The following is a 17,166-nucleotide window of genomic DNA, read 5'->3' on the forward strand; positions in this document are numbered from 1 at the left end:
AATTAAACTGACTAGGAAGTATAATGCCTCTATAAACCTGTGTTGAACTGCTGCCACCTGCTGGCTCCTGGTAAAATCTAAAGTCCAAGCAAAATATGTGGATTTCCTTTCTTGGGCCCTTCTGTCTTCACTTTGACCACAATAATTTTTAGCCCAGATTTAACAAGGGTGGTCATTTGTACACTAGCCACATGAAAAAAAGCTTGTATGTTATTTGGGTATGTGTACCTTTCACTACAAAACAAAACAAAACAAAACACCATAATGGATATTAGAATAATAGTTTTCTGCTTTATTAAAAAAAAAAAAAAAAAAAGCCAATGTGCCCCCAAAACAGGAAGAAGTTCAAAGAACAAGCTGACTTCCTTTGTTGCTGATCAGAAAAATAATAGGAAATAAGTGTGGTATTCTTCTTCAGAATAAACTCAGGTGCAGAGTTTCTCAAAACTTTGTCACTGAACCACAAGCAAAATCATCTGAGATGCTTGATAAAATGCATATTCCCAGACTATAACCTACCCTGACACACTGAATCTGAGAATGGTAACCTGAAATTAGCTTTTGTTTTGATCAATTACTCCAAATGATTTTGATGCACAATACTATTTGAAAACCAAAGACAAAAGCTGAATTATGTAGAAAATAAACTAAAACGACTCAAACACAATTAAATAAAATAATAATACCTTCTAAAGTTTGGTTAAGGAAAAAGAGGAAAAATAAAGAAAAAATAACAATCTTAAGAGCATAATACATTAAACTTTACAGCAATAAATTTGAAAATTTAAGAGGAAATGGATTATTTTCCTTAGCAAACAAAACAAAACAAAACAAAACAAAATTAACCTAGAAAGTCTGAATGACATAGAATAAATCGGATAGGTGATTAGAGAACTACCACTGCAAAGAACAACAAGATATACAATCAGTCCAAAGAGGATCATTAAAATACAAAGAACTGATAGTTTCAATATTAAACCATTCAAGTTCTCAGAAAGCTCTAATTTGTTTAAGGAATCCAGAAAAGCTTTAATCAAAATCTGATAGATATCGGCAAAAACAAAATAAAAAACTATAACTTGGGAAAATACAAATATTCTAAATAAAATGTAGCAAATAGAATCCAACAATGAATCTAAAGAATATACTCTTTCCAAAAAAGACTTATTCTAGGAAATTAAGAAATTAGAAAATTATGAAATTTAGTATTAATTTAAATCACTACATTGATAAATTAATAGAAGCAGACAATTATTAATATTAAGTGGGTACTGAAAAGACATGTGATAAAGTTCAACAGCTATTCTTAATAAAAATAAAAGCTATCAAAAACCAACAGTAAATATTTCCTTTTCTTTCAATTAGAGTTGATATTCAATATTGCATTAGTTTCAGGTTTATAGCATAACGGTTAGACATTTATATAACTTACTTACAAAGTGATCCCCTCAATAAGTCTAGTATCCACCTGGCACCATACATAGTTATTACGATATTACTGACTATATTCCCTATGCAGTACTTTACATCCCCCTGAAGATTTTGTAACTGTCATTTTGTACTTTTTAATCTCTTGACCTTTTTCACCAAGTTCTCAATCCCCATCCCATATGGCAACCATAAGTTTGTTCTCTACCTATGGGTTTGTTTCTGTTTTGTTTGTTGGTTTGTTGTTTTAGATTCCTTATGTAAGTAAAATGTTCTGAAAATATCAATTAAATTCCTCAGGTCTTTTGTCATTTAAGGCTGCTGTTTCTGTGTTGATTTTCTGCCTGGATGATCCATCAATCGATGTCAATGGGGTGTTACAGTCCCCTATTACTGTATTACTGTCGACCTCAATATTAGCTTCATATGTTGAGGTGTTCCTACATTGGGTGTCTAAATGTTTACAAGGATTATATCTTCTTGTTGGCTTGATCCCTTTATCATTATGAAATATCCTCTCCAGGTACAGCCTTTGTTTTATTTAAAGTCTATTTTGTCTGATATAAGTATTGCTACTCCAGCTTTTTTTGTTTTGCTTTGCAAGAAATATCTTCTTCCTATCCTTTACTTTCAGTCTGTGTGTGTGTCTTTTGATCTGAAGTGGGTTTCCTGTGAGCAGGATATTGATGAGTGTTGTTTTCTTATCTATTCAGCCACCTGGTCTTTTGATTGGAGCATTTATTACATTTCCATTTAAAACAACTATTGATAAGTATGTAGTCATTTTATTATTCATATTTATGATTTCTTCTTCCTCCTTCTCGTCCTTCAAGAAGTCCCTTTAACATTTCTTGTAATAATGGCGTGGTGGTGATGAACTTCTTTAGCTTTTTTGTCAGGGAAACTCGTTATCTGTCCTTCGATTTTAAATGATAGCTTTGCTGGGCAGAGTAATCTTAGTTACAGAGCCTCGCTTTTCATCACTTTGAATATTTCATGTCAATCCCTTCTGGCCTGCAGTTTCTGTTGAGAATCAGCTGACAGTTTTATGAGAGCTCCCTTGTAAGTAACTAATTGCTTTTCTCTTGCTTCTTTTGAGATTCTGTCTTTAACCTTTGGCATTTTAATTATGATATGTCTTGGCGTGGGCCTCTTTGGGTTCATCATTTGGGACTCCGTGCTTTCTGGGCTTATATGTCTATTGCTTCACCAAGTTAGAGAAGCCTACAGTCATTATTTCTTCAAATAGATTTTCCATCCCTTGCTCTCCCTCTGTGATGTGAATGTTGGTATCCTTGATGTTATCCCATAGGTCCCCCTTAAACTATCTTCAATTTTTTAATTTTTTCCTTTTTGCTATGTTTTCTGCCACCTTATCTTCCAAACTGCTGATTCAATCCTCTGCTTCATCTAATCTGCTACTGACTCCATTTAATGTTTTCTTCATTTCAGTTATTATATTCTCCATTTCTGACTGGTTCTTTTTTATGGTTTCTGTCTCTTTGTATAAGATTTCACTGACTTCGTCCATTCTTTCTTTAAGTTCATTGAGCATCCTTATAATCAGTGTTTTGAACTCTGCATCTGGGAGATTGCTTGCCTCCATTTCGTTTTCTTTATGTTAGAGTGCCTTCCTGTTCTGTCATTTGGAACATGTTTCTATACATTAGGTAGATCTACATCTCCCAGTCTTGGTGACCTGATGTAGTAAGTGTCCTGAGGGGCCCAGTGGCACAGTCTCCCTGGTCACCTGAACCAGGTGCTCCCAGGGTGCCTCTTGTGTGGGTTGTACATGCCCTCCTATTGTAGTTGAACCTTGATTGGTATTGCTACATCAGTAGGTGAGGCTGACCCTCAGGCTGACTGGCTGTGAGGACTGGCTGTGACTAGAACATATGAGCTGTTGTGCAGAGGCTGAATGGAACAGGACTCACTTTAGAGGGGCTCTGGTGCCTGCCGAGTCCATTCTTAGAATGTGTCATTTGTGGATCTAACTGGGTGGTGCTCTGGTATGAACTGAAGCTGGCCACCAGGTGTGCTGGTTCTGGGACCTCTTGGTAGGGGCTCTGATGCGGGCCAAAGTCAGCTAGCCTGGAGCTACCTAGTAGGAGCTACAAAGTGATACGTAGCTGGTAACTGCTTGCGCTGGACTTGAAGTTGCCTAGGAGAGGCTATGCTGGCTGCCACTAATACAGGGCTTAAGGCTGCTTAGCAAGAGATACAGGGCATGCAGAAGCCAGCTGCTGCTTGTTTGGAATTTGTAGTCCTTTGAGAGACTTTAGGAAAGTCCACAGCATTAACGGAGGTTGGCCGCTTGTGAGGAACAGTCACTGAAAGTTCAAGCCAATGCATGATTTAAGTGAGTCAAAGTCTGAGGGAAGCACTAGGGTGAGAAAAAAAAATGTTAGCCAGGTTGATGGAGACTCAGATTTGGTGCCTGCATGCATCGGCCTGCGCCTGCAAACAAGGCGTAGGAAGGGTTCAACAAAGGAGCAACGGCACTTGCTAGCACTTCCATCCTGGAGATCTGCCCTCCAGCCCTCACCCTATAACCAGATTAATTCAGTTCTTCCCGGTATGTCCCTGGCACTTTTTGAGTGGCTATTCCTTCACTGGAGCTTTGGGTAAGTGTTTGTGAGTGAATGAGTCTATGCTCGGGCCTTTTAAGAGGAAACCTTAGTCTACAGCATCCGTCTTTCTCAGCTGGATGGAGTACCCACTGGTTCTCACAGGCAGATGTTGTAGAGATTCTTCTTCCTAGCACTGATGCTCCAGGCTTGGGAGCCCAATAAGAGGCTGGGATGCCTCCCTTCTCAAAGGAGACCTCTGAATCCAAGATATATACCTCCCGATTCTTAACTGCAACCTGTGGGTGGGGGACAAGCCTATTTAGTGTCTCTGCCCTGCCTACTAGTCTTGACATGGCTTCTTCTTATATCCTTAGTTGTAGAAGTTTAGTTCAGCTAGTCTTCAAGTGGTTCTCAAAAGTGGTGGTTCTGTAATTTAGTTGTAATTTTGATGTGGCTATGGGAGGAGGCGAGTTTATCTACTCTCTCATCTTGACCTGAAGTCCCAGTATTTTCTTCAGTAAATTTAAAACCCATTACAATTTAAATTAAGAGCTAATCAAGGATATCTGTAATCTTCATCATTATTTGACACTGTCTTAGAGGTCTGATTTAGTAACACCAATAAGATAAACATGAAATGACACAGAAACGTTATTTCCATTTTTATAAACATTGGAAAGGGGATAAACCCACTTACTTTTGCTGATGATATAAATGTATACTCTGAAAGCTTAAATAGAAATAGGTAAAAAAAATATGGAATTATGAAATAAGGTGGCTGTTTATACAACAAAGTCTTTAACAAGTCTATTAACAACAAATGAAAAAGCTATAAAATACTTAAGTATAAGATTAATAAAATGAGCATAAGATCAAGGGAAAACTATAAAAATTTATTTAAGGACATAAAAGAAGAGCTAAATAAATGGAAGGTAATACTATGTGCTGGGGTAAAAAGGAAAATCATAAAAATGCCAATTCTCTACCCTAGTAAAAAACTGGAGAATAACTGAGAACAAAAAAGGAAGGCAACTTGTAGAAACTTTTCCGAAGTCACCTATTTTAAACTATGGTTTCCTTATTGCTTATCAATAAAAATTTTTAAAAAACCTTTTAATTTTATCAGGAAATCAAACTAATTTAAAAATACATTATATATATGGAAAAGCATACATTGCCTTGAACATGTATAAACATATACCAAAAAGGTTGTTATTTCAATGTTAAATTCAATTTGGGTAAGAGAGGAAAGAAAGTGGTTCAAATTGTACTGTCAATTAATAAACTGGAAGAGACTTTATTTTATGTAATACAGCAGTTTCATTTTCTAAAATAATGCATAACATATGGTAAGTATTCAGTAAGTATTCTGAATGTTGATTGAATAGTATAAATCAGACTATGGGACTGAATTAGGATTATAAGTGAATATTCTTAGAAAATTTCCAGATTTTAGATTTATAAAAACTAAATAAATAAATAACAGAATAGAATTTAAACAATGGAAAAGCCCTTAAATTTAAAACACACAATAAAATGCAAACTACAGGCAGAGTATAGATATGTATGACTGTCTACGGGCAATGTTGTACATGTGTGTATAGAGCATTTGGTTCTTTGTACACACTGTCCAAACACATAGTGCATACAAAATTTAAGTGTGTATAGTGTCTTAAATAAGTCCAAAGGCAAGCAAAGAGAGACTAAACTAAGTAAGAAACTATAATGAGTTATTCTAAGGTGTCCATAGAATCAAGAGAATAAGTCAGGAAAAGGAATCAAAGACATATTAGTCTTTACTTGGATTCCATGTCAAATAAGCTACCTTAATAAAACTATAGCACAGTTAACTATTGAACACAGGTTTGAACTACATGGGTCCGCTTATCCATAGTATTTTTCAATAAATACCTGTACTGTTTTTGATACAGGATTGGGAGTCCATGGATGCAGCGGGCTGACTACATGCATTAATCTGTGCAATTCTATATAGGGGACTTGAGCATCCATGGATTTTGGTATCGGGGAACGGGGTCGGGGGATAGTGTCCTAGAACCAATCCTTTATGGATACCAAGGGACAACTAGGTTTTTCGGGACTCAAAAGTTATACACAAATTTTTTACTGCACAGGGGTCGGCATCCGTAACCTCTACATTGTTCAAGAGTCAACTCTATTTGATTTCCTATGGAAACTTTCCAATGAGAGAAGAAAAACATACTGACCAGTCCACACTGCTTATCTCTAGTATTTCAAATGAAATCATTAAACGTTTATTCCAGATTTCCAATCGATCTTGTGACTTAAATTGAAATTGGCATCCTAAATTGTGATTATCAATGGATGAAATGATAAAACAAGCTTCTGGCCTTCAACTGTTACCCTATCCCCACCCCTCTCCCAGCCAAGCACAGACTAAACTGTTTCCTTCTCCATACTACTTTTGCATCTTATGCCTACTTCCACTGTTACATGTCATCTATTTATTTAGATATGTGGCTACTAAGCACATAGTAGCATTCAATAAATGTTTGTTGAAAAAAATATTTCTCAATCAGTAAAATGATTTATCTCAACAAACCAAAGACTCATACCTGTATCTGGATAATAAGAGGAAGATCCTATCAAGAACGCAAAGCCAACTCCAAAGAATAAGAACAAACATGCTGGCCAGGCTTTCTCCTGGGCGCTAGGATTAAAGAAATATATGAAAGACCTACAGGATAGACCAAGGGTCACCAAACTATAGCCCACGAGCTGAATCTGGCCCACTGTCTGTTTTTGTAAATAGTGTTTTATTGGTGCCACACTCATTCATTTACTTACTGGCTATTGGTTTTTTTATACTACTACAACAAAATTGAGCAGTTGTGACATAAGACTGTCTGGCTGGCCCAAAAACCCTAAAGGATTTATTATCTGGCCTTCTGCAGAAAAAGTTTGCCCATCCCTGGCTTAGAGGAAATTCACAGTCCATGTAGATCTGAGAGCCAATGGTTTGAATATTCTTGAGAAAGCAAAGGGAAGAATCAGGACAACTTTCTAGATGAAATGATTACCTGGGACTAAGTGAATACTGGGAAGCAGTCTGACAGAACTAAGAGAGAATGTTCCAGTGAGAGTAAATCACATGGGGAAAGGGCTGGAGGAAACAGGCTACGAAATGCAGAGGTTTGGGATAACTAGAATGTAGTAAATACAAAGTGGTGAAAGAGGGTTGGAGAGAAGGGCATTAAATAAAAACTGCATGCGCCAAGATGAAGACTTTGTATTTTAAGACTATATATCACTTTGTGCTTATATTGCCAAAAAAACAAAACACACAGACACATGCACAAATACAAACCACATCTGGCAGGATGCACAAGAAACTAATAAAAAAAGTTGCAGAGGGAATATGGGTACTGAACACAAGACATTAAAAAACTGGAAAAACTTCACTAAATACCTTTTATAATTTCTTATTCTTTAAATCACAGGAACACACTGCCTACTCTAAAATTATGTATTAAAAAGTATGAATCTCATCATAAAGGAAATAAAGGAATTTAAGTGACAAATGATAAGTGTAGACAAGCAAGTTAGATTATTCTGTGAGGATGGCTGGAAGAAGCAGAGAGTAGTTGGGAAGCTATTAATAGATGACTGTTTAAAGCAAAGATATTAACAAAGTATTATGCAGTTTACAATATATGAAGGAGGAAAATATATGACAAAATAGCTCAAAAGGTGGTAAGTAAAAGAAATATTATTGTAAGGTTTAAACGGTTTTTAAGTGGAATAATATTAATTAGAGGCAGACTGTGATAACTTAAGGGTGGATACTATAATCTCTAAATTAACCATTAAAAATAATAATATGAACAGGTTTAGAAAAAAGCCAAAAGTAAAAATTAAATGAAATTTAAAAAAATTTTTTAAAAAGCCTTAATTCCCCCAACCCTCCCCCCCCCCCAAAAAATAGATACAAAGGAACTAAGAAATGGAACAAATTGAAAAAAATTAATAAGAGAGTAACATAAACCCAACCACATCAGTAATTACACTGAATATAAAATGTACTCGGCCCTCCAGCTGAATGACAAATTTTGTCATACTGGATAAAAAAGAGACCCAACTATATGCTCTTTACAAGAGATACATTTTGCAAATAAGAACACTGATAAACTGAGAGAAAAAGATTTAAAAAAATATATAAATACTAATATATAACAACAGGCCAGCATGACTATATTAATATAGAAAGATTTCAAGTTAAAAATTATTCCCAGAGCCTGGAAATAAAGAGGAACATTTCATAATGCTAAAGGACCAACCCACAGCAGACAAAACAATCCTAAATTTCTGTACCAAATTAACATAAATATACATAATGCAAAAATTAACTAAAAGAAAAAACAGACAAATCCACTATCATGGTTGGGGATAGCACCTCACATAGAGAAAGCAGACATGGACACTCTGGACATCAAAATCAAAGTGAAAACTGCAGATCAAATTTATTGGAAAATCATAAGATTATATATTTTTTCCTTACCAGCATCACTTTTAAATTCATAATTCTTCCAAGGTTATCAATGTAGTAGACACTGTCTTGATACCATGAATCACAGTGTAGGTAATTATACATTCCAAAAGCATGCATGTGTTCCAGTGTATACTGATCATCTCGAAGTTTTACTTCTGCCACAGCTGAAATATAAGAAAAATAAACCTAAGTATTAAAAGTTTCGCCGCAGACTGATCCCTGCTGCAGAATGCTACCCAGCAAAGAAATCACAGAATGCTAATTACAAAGGCTTTCGGGACCATTCATTGTATTATTCACTCAAAACCAATTTCTGAGCACCTACCAGGAACTGTGTGCAGAGGATAAACAGTGAGCAGAACTGACATGGTCTCTGCCCTTACAGCACTTAGAATATAGTGGCCACAGGAGATAGGCTTTTCATGCCACGACTCTCTTTTCTTTTAGGCATCTCTTTCTTGTAATTATGAATAAAAAGAAAAGAAAAAATCTAAAAGTGAAGGATTTCCTGTCTTCTGGGCAAATATTAAATCTACTTCATATGTTTTTATGCTTTTTAAAATGCTTTTGCCTATTGTTCTCATTCATTTTTACTACCTTCCAGATGGGAACCTGTACAGTTCAGGACTGTCTGTGACCTAGAATTAATTTCTGCTCCAACAGGAAAAACATAAGTAGACCAAGCTGGGCCAATACTTTACCTTAATATAAAACTCACCTTACTGTATTCTAATTACGAGTATTTTTTTCTTTTTCCAGAATGCTCACCTGCTCCTAATTCTATTACCTGCTTTGTGTCCTAGGTGACTTATGTCCATTCACAGATTTATCTAACGAATATTTTAATAGGTACCAGTGACACAATGATGAGCACAGAATCTACCTTCTTAGCAGTTATGATCCAGCAGGGAAATGGACATTAGTTAAGTAATCACATAACTAAATATATGATTAAAGCATAATAAATGCTATTAAGAAAAATTACTGTTATCATGAGAAAAATAACACTGGGAGCTGATCTACCTGGGGAGATTAATGAAAGCTTTCTAAAATTTGAGCCAAGCTACAAAGGATAAAGAAAACTTAAGAAGAAATACACCTACACACATACCTACTTATCACAGGCAGAAGGAAAGCAGGTAAATGTAGGAGGAAAAACTTGGGTTTGAAGACCCAAAAGAAGGCCAAACTGGCAGAAATACAGAGTAACAGACCTGTACAAGGAAAAGCTTACAGATGAATGAAGCTATAGAGCTGGCCAGGGGTTGGATCATGGAAGGCCTGTCTTTATTTGTATTTGTAGATAACCCCAATGTAATAAGAACTCATTTAAGATTTTTAAGCAGGAGGGTAAAGTCCAGATTCAAAATTGTAAAAGGATCACTTATAACTACAGTATAGAAAAATACTGGAGCAAAGCAGGGATAAATCCAGGAAGATCCATTAGGAAGATATTGCAGTGATCCAGGTTAAGGATGACTGCAGTTTGGAAGCATTTAAAAAGTAAAATAATTATACTTTTATGATGGATTTGATAGAAGCTGAGGAAATTGTTATTATATAACTCAGAAAGTATCTCTTTTATAAGGAACACTTAGAAACACATATTCCACTGATTAGGAGGGAAACAATCAAAAATTCTTGGTTTTCTAGCACCACTGTGTGGATGAAACTCAATACTACAGGAAATGTACACAGTACTGTAAAGGCCCAAAGCAATAATATTAGACAATTTTACAACAAATACATTTTCTTCATAATTGTGCTGCTAGTGCATAAAAAAAAAGTCTGCCTCTGGCCCCACATGAAAAAGAAAAGTTATTGTTGCATTTATCATGTCAATCATCTTAAGTACAAAAGGAGATGCAGAGCAACTAAAGAAAAGTAGTGTTGAGAGTGGGAGGCTGGCAGAAAGTCCTTTTAGAGAGCTTCCTAAAAGGGGTAAAGAGCAGGGAGTCTTAAGTCTCTGTTGGGATCTTGGAAATGGTTGAAAAAGAGAAACATCTTTAACAGAGAGCTAAGAAACCAGTGTAGAAATAAAAGAGCTTTCCTAAAAACTTCTTAGTCTTTTCAAAAGAGATTAGGGGGATAGAGGGAAGGTAAAGTGAGTAAAGGGGATCAAATATATGGTAGCTGAAGGAAACTGGTCTTTGGGTGGTAAGACGTAATAGAATATACAGATGTCAAACGATAATGTACACCTGAAAATTATATAATTGTATTAACCAATGTTACCTCAATAAACTTAATTTTTAAAAAAAAAAAATAAAGGAAAAAAATAAAAATAAATAAAAAGAAATTAGGACCTAAATTCCTTACAAAACATGCACAGAACCTCAAAAACCTATAGTTTTTCATTCGAAAATTATTTATTGAATGTCACTGTGCTTGGCATTGGGCAAACACTGGTAAACAAAATGCATATGATGCCTGTTAATGGGCTAACAATAGTCACTCCTTCTTGTCTGTAATACTATTACCTTGAACCATATGAAACTGCCAATATTAAATTCTTTAGACACTTATTAAACATGATTCAATATAATACTTATGCAAGCAAATAAAGTATTTTTTAAAGGGAGGGAGGGTAGAAGCAAAGAACATTAAAACATTAACGAAGATCACTTCTTAGACCATTTATCTTCAAATTGTACCCAATGACTTAAGTCTTTTCACCTAGTTACTGATTTGCTATTTGTGCATGAAGATGTAAAAAAAGTGAGAGCACAAGTCTGTATTACAAGTTATGAAGCAAGATTTATGGAACAGAGTAGGGCTAGAATTAGAGCATTGCTCTCATTAAACTATTTTATATACTGCTTCTGCACACATTAACATATTCACCTGCCTCTCTTCCCATGTTTTCCTCCATAAAAGTAGATACGAATTTTATAGTAAAGTCTACATAAATACAATGATTACACAGCTCCTCCCTCCCTTTATTCCAAGTATAGCCTTAATCCTCACCAGCTTTTATTCTCCCTGCACTGAAGAAATATCCCAGAAAAACTACACGGACCAATAGAAACAGCAGGAGTTTTAGGGTTAGCTTTGCCACAGGCTGGTAGCTTGGTTAAGTTACCTAACGTTTCTACCTTGTCTCCTTACCTATAAAAAATGTTAATAGTACTTGTCCTATAAAATTGACAAGCTTAACTTTAAAACATATAAAATACTCATTATATGGCACATAAAAAAAGTGTTGATATCCCTGTTTTTCTTTTCCTCTCCAAGGCTAATCCTCACACAGATGCTTATGATTCCATCCTCTCCTCCCTATTTCAGGCCTCACCTCCAGCAATTATCTCCTCTCTACTGGACCCTTCTCCTCCCCCTTAAATATGCTGAAAACTTCCCCAGTCACAAAACAAATGTAAAAGTTCCCTCTTTTCTGCCAGGCACTCAAAGCAGAGCTCTCTCCTACTCTGTACTTCTGAAATTTCTTTAAAAAGCATCTGCACTCCCATTTTCTCATTATCTTCATTAACCCATTCCAGTTTTGTTTTTATTATTCCAAAGAAATCATTTTTCACTTAAAATGTATATCGAACAACTTTTGCTTGCAGCCAAGATGAAATGATAGTGACAAGATTTAGCTTTCCATCAGAAACAGTAAATAAGATAAAATTAAATAAACCAGACGAAATGAAATAAGAGTTTTCAAGACATGAGACCACAGGCAACAAAGAATGGTGATCTTTAAGAAATGAGAAACAAGTGAGGTGAGCCCTGCTGCCACCCCAGCTTACTTCCTTGAGTGAGTTTCTAGACCAGGGCACAAAGAGGGGAAAATAAGGAAGAACCTCGGGACTCCTTTGTTGTGGAAATTGAATGGAGAAAGTCTGAGGAGTCCAAGGCAGCTATAGTTCATGAAAACAGTTTAATCATATATGCCATATGATTAAAATGATAGACATGAAAGATGTAAAAATGATTTAGGAATCAAATTTCTAGAGATGAAAACTAGAAAATATAAGATGAAATATACACTGGATAGGATTAATGACAGATTAGACACTGAAAAAAAAAAGATTTGTAAAATTAAAGGCATGAAAACAGAAATTATTAAAAATAAAACCAAAAAAAGGAATAGGGGTCAATTTACAGCAATCTGAAAACGGGCAAATGGATTTCTCAAAGGAAAGAAGAGTGAGGAAAATGACTGCAAGAAATAATGACTAGAAACTTAACCAAACATGATGTAAACTAAATCCACAGATCTGAGAAGCTCAACAAACCCTCAGCACAAGATTCATGAGGAAATCCACACCGAGAAACAACATAATCAAACTGCTTAAAACCAATGTAAAAGAGAAAAATCTTAAAAGCAGCTAGAGAAAAAAGACACATTAAAAACAAAGATGGATAACATCAGATTTCTCATCAGAAACAATACAGCAAGACACTGGCACAACATCTTTAAAGTATTGAAAGAAAAAAGTCAACCTAGAATTTTATACATGGCAAAAGTTTCTTTTGAAAACAAAAGCAAAATAAAAATGTTTTCTGACATACAAAAAGTGAACAATTTCTTCACCAAAACCCACACTACAAGAAATATTAAAAATCCGTTAGGCAGAAGGAAAATTATACAGATAAAAATATGGATCTACATACTTTGTAAACTATATAAATGTCTAGTCACTATGCTGTACACTGAAGCTAATATAATATTGAACATCAACTGCCACTGAAAAATTAAAAAATAAAATTTTAAATACGGGTCTACATAAAGAAATGAAGAGCACCAGAAATGGCGACTATATAAGAAATATATAAGATTTTTATGTATCAGCAAAACCTCTTTAAGAGATAATTAACTGTTTAAACTAAAATAATAACAATGTATCATGAATTTATAATAATACATGAAAGTAAAATTCATGACAACAATAGCATAAAGGCCAGGAAAGAAATGGAAGTATGCCATTGTAATGGTCTTATAAAACATGTAAAGTGGTGTAGTATCATTTGAATATATTATGATATAACTTAAAGCTGTATATTTAAACCCTAAAGCAACTACTAAAATAACAATACAAAGAGCTATAGCTAATAAGCCAACAAAGGTGATAATATGGATTAATAAAAAAATAATCCAAAAGAAGGCAGTAAAGTGGAAAAATTCCATTTCCCAAAGACTAGATGGGACAAACAGAATACCAATAGCAAGATAAAAGACCCAAACCCAACAAAATCAATAATTACATTAAATGTAAACAGTCTAATTAAAAGATGTTGTCTGAGGGAATAAAAAAGCAAGACGCAACTATTTCTGCCAATAACAAAGAAATGCATGTTAAATACTAAGACACCAAGAGGCTAAAAGTAAAAGGATGGAAATATATATATATATATTTATATATATATTTATGTATATTTATGTGTGTGTGTGTATATATATAAATAAAATGGAAACAATCAAAAGAAAGCTGAAGTGATTATTTTAATATCAGTAGATGTCAGAGCAAAGATAATAGCCAAGGATAAAGAAGGTTATTTCATAATGATAAAGGTCAGTTTATTAAGAGAACACAATAATCAGTGATGTTTATGCAACATAACAGCTTCAAAAACATGAAACAAAAACTGATAGAACTGTAAGGAAAAACAGAAAAATCCACAATTATAGTCAGAGACTTCAATATCCCTCTCTCATGCAACAAGAATGAACTCAAAGTAATTATGCTGAGTAAAAGAAGTCAGACAAAAAAAAAGAGTACATATTATATAATTCCATTAATATAGAAGTCTGGAAAATGCAGACTAATATATAGTGACAGAAAGAACACCAAGTAGTTGCTTATAGACTGAAGGGGATATGGGAAGGAACAGAGGACTGGTTACAGAAGGATACAGGGAACTTTGGGGGATGACAGCTAAGTTTAATATCTTGATTATAGTGATGACTTCATGAGTGTATATGGCCCTAGAAATATAGCACCGAAAAAGACAGACACTGGACCCATCAGTCTAGAACTAACAGTCTTAGAGAAAACAGACACCGAATGCTATAAAGTGGGATAAAGTCTATGGGAAAGTGAAGTACAGATTCTAATACATATAGATTCTATAATATAGATTCTAACTAGGTAGTCAAGAAAGGAGTCTCTCATGTAAAGTAACCAAGATAAAAGAATGGAGTTTGAGTCTATGGCCATGCCACCCTGAACAAGTATGATCTCGGCCGATCTTGGAAGCTAAGCAGGGTTGGGCCTGGTTAATACTTAGATGGGAGACCACCTAGGAAGACCAGGTGCTGTAGGTATAAAAAAAAAAAAGGGTGGGGATTGTAAGCTTGACTAGGTCTTTGCAACCTGTGAAGTCAACCAAGGGTTGCCATGCTCAAAAAAACAAAAACAAACAAAAAAAAAATGAAGTATGACTTAGCTAAGTGAAATATAGAGGGAAAATCTAAACAAAGACATTTACTGAATAAACGAAAATGTCTATTTTACAGGAAAAAAATTACCTGTACGATAAATGCCCAGAAATGGAATTGTTGGGTCAAAGGGCAATTAGAATTGATTAGAAAAAGGTTTTTTTTGCTTCATTCATTGGAATAGAAAAAGACAAAATGACATTTACTGTTTATGTAGAAAGGGAATTTCGGAACAATTTAATAACATTATTTAAGACAAGAGAATAAACCTCAGTGCTCTTTAAGAACAGAAATCATGTCTTCATTCTCACATCCTAAACACAGAGCTTCACACACCAGAGGTGCTAACAGCTGAGGACAATGGGACAACGGCAAATTTATTTCAAGCAGTAGCTTGGAAAAGTGCTTGTGTATTGCTACTTGTCTCTCAGAATAAGCCTGGCTATAGAATGAGAGAACATATGCAGGGACCACTGAAATAATCTTAAACCAGTCTATAGCCAGAGAACCCCCAAGTATATGAGGTAGTCCAGCGGAGATGAACAAGAGCCACCTAGCAAATCTACAACTGAACAAAAATGCACAAACAAGCCTAAGCCACGACTAGATGAACCACCTACCTAAAAAACCTGTAGACTTATGAACAACAATTAATGGCTTATTGTTTTGAGCCACTGAGTTTTGTTTTTTGGGGGGTTTTTTAGTGCATAAACTAACTACACATGGTGGTGCCATTTACTGACACAGGGTGGGACAGGGAAAGAAAAGGAATTGAATGAAAAGCTAAGCTCAATTTATCTTACCCTGGTCAACTCTTAACCTATCCTTCAAAGCTCAACTTAGGTATCAAATCTTCCAGGAAGTTTTCCTAGACCCCCACATCGGTTTGGAAAGATATTTAAGTACTACCATTATGTTTTGAACATATCTTGATCACTGCCTTATCACATTGCTTTATAATGAACTGTTTACTTTTTCCCAAGACCATTGAACCTTGTTACAGACTATGTCTTACTAATCTTGATATTAGCATGCAACATAAGACAGGTTCCCAACAGACGTTTCTGAATTTTATAAATGAATTAAACACTACTTATTTGATACTATAAAATCTCTTAATTCTAGATCAGTATTTCGCAAGATGTGATACACTGACAATATGCAACAGAATTAGCAGGGGTGTGAATTAAAAATGCAAATCTCCGGACTTTTTATGAATAATGAAAATGCCATTCTTTCCTTTGTAAAAAGAAGGATGAATATTCTGGCTAGCTACAGATAAACAAAACAAGTAGAAGTAACGGTACGAAAATCAACTTTTCCTCAAAATTTTCCAAAGATGTTCTCTACAATAGTCCTTAGTCTGAGAGCAACCACGTAATCAAAAATGCTCTGAACTGCAACCAAGTTTGTTTTAAAAACTGGGTCTCGGTCAGAGGAAACGGGAGCTGGGGGTCCTCCAAGGAGGTGTGGCTTCTCAACGTACACGTTTACAGAGAATGCCCAGGGGGGAAAGCAAGTTCTGAGCTTTCCCTACAGCAGGGACCGCGCCAGGGACGGACAGGCGGCCGGAGTCCAAGTATCACCCACGTGCCGGACACCGCAGCCCCGGCGGTCCAGCCGAGGACCTGCTCGTGGTGGTCCCGCTACATAAGAGCCGCGAGAAGGTGGCTCTCGTGGAGTTCCGGGATGGGAATCCTTCTCCAGAGATCGCCACCCTATGTCCACCCCAACCCGAGAAGCCATAGGAAGGCCTCAGTCGCCTTGCTTGCCAGAGTCAGAAAGGAAGAAAATTCGGGGAGGGTCGGGCCAATGGCATCTGAAAGAGGAAAGGGACAGAGAGCGAGGAGGCACCGCCACTTCCCACCTGCGTCAAGCTCCAGCTGGTAAGAGGGCAAAGGTTCGAGGGAAAGTTTGTAACCCTCGAATCGGGGATCCAGCAGAGGTCTCTTCACCCGCAGGGAGCAATTAGCGGCCACCTCCATCATCTTCCAGGATCCACGCGTGAGAATTAATAAAGCTCTTGTTGAAAGGTCCGCGCTTCACTCGTAACACGGAGGCTGGGAGGTGGCATGGGTCCCATCCCAGATAACATTGCGGTGCAAAAATGCCTTCTGGGAAATGTAGTGCCCATGAGAACGTTGACTGTTGCATGCTGGGCTATGTAGTTTTTCGAGGACGAATTGCCGGCACAACAATAGGATCTGGACTCTCTTACCCAGAGGGCTAAGCGGCCAGGAGGCGGCCCGCGCTGGTTA

General features: G+C 36.0%; 1 protein-coding gene and 1 pseudogene across 1 annotated transcript in view; one reads left to right on the plus strand and one right to left on the minus strand.

Annotated features, from left to right (window-relative positions):
- Positions 1 to 17,124, minus strand: part of NUDCD1 (NudC domain containing 1) — a 58,006-nt gene extending 40,882 nt beyond the window's left edge. The window contains exons 1-2 of the mRNA XM_016158985.2: positions 16,776 to 17,124; positions 8,536 to 8,690 (exon numbers count right to left, since the gene is read on the minus strand). Of these exons, the coding sequence (XP_016014471.2) occupies positions 8,536 to 8,690; positions 16,776 to 16,896 (276 nt within the window). The 5' untranslated portion in view covers positions 16,897 to 17,124. The remainder of the gene's footprint in view (positions 1 to 8,535; positions 8,691 to 16,775) is intronic.
- LOC118612237 lies at positions 14,676 to 14,794 on the plus strand (annotated as a pseudogene).
- Positions 17,125 to 17,166: the final 42 nt, after the last annotated feature.

This window comes from Rousettus aegyptiacus, unplaced genomic scaffold, assembly GCF_014176215.1.
Source record: "Rousettus aegyptiacus isolate mRouAeg1 unplaced genomic scaffold, mRouAeg1.p scaffold_m13_p_15, whole genome shotgun sequence".
NCBI lineage: Eukaryota > Metazoa > Chordata > Mammalia > Chiroptera > Pteropodidae > Rousettus > Rousettus aegyptiacus.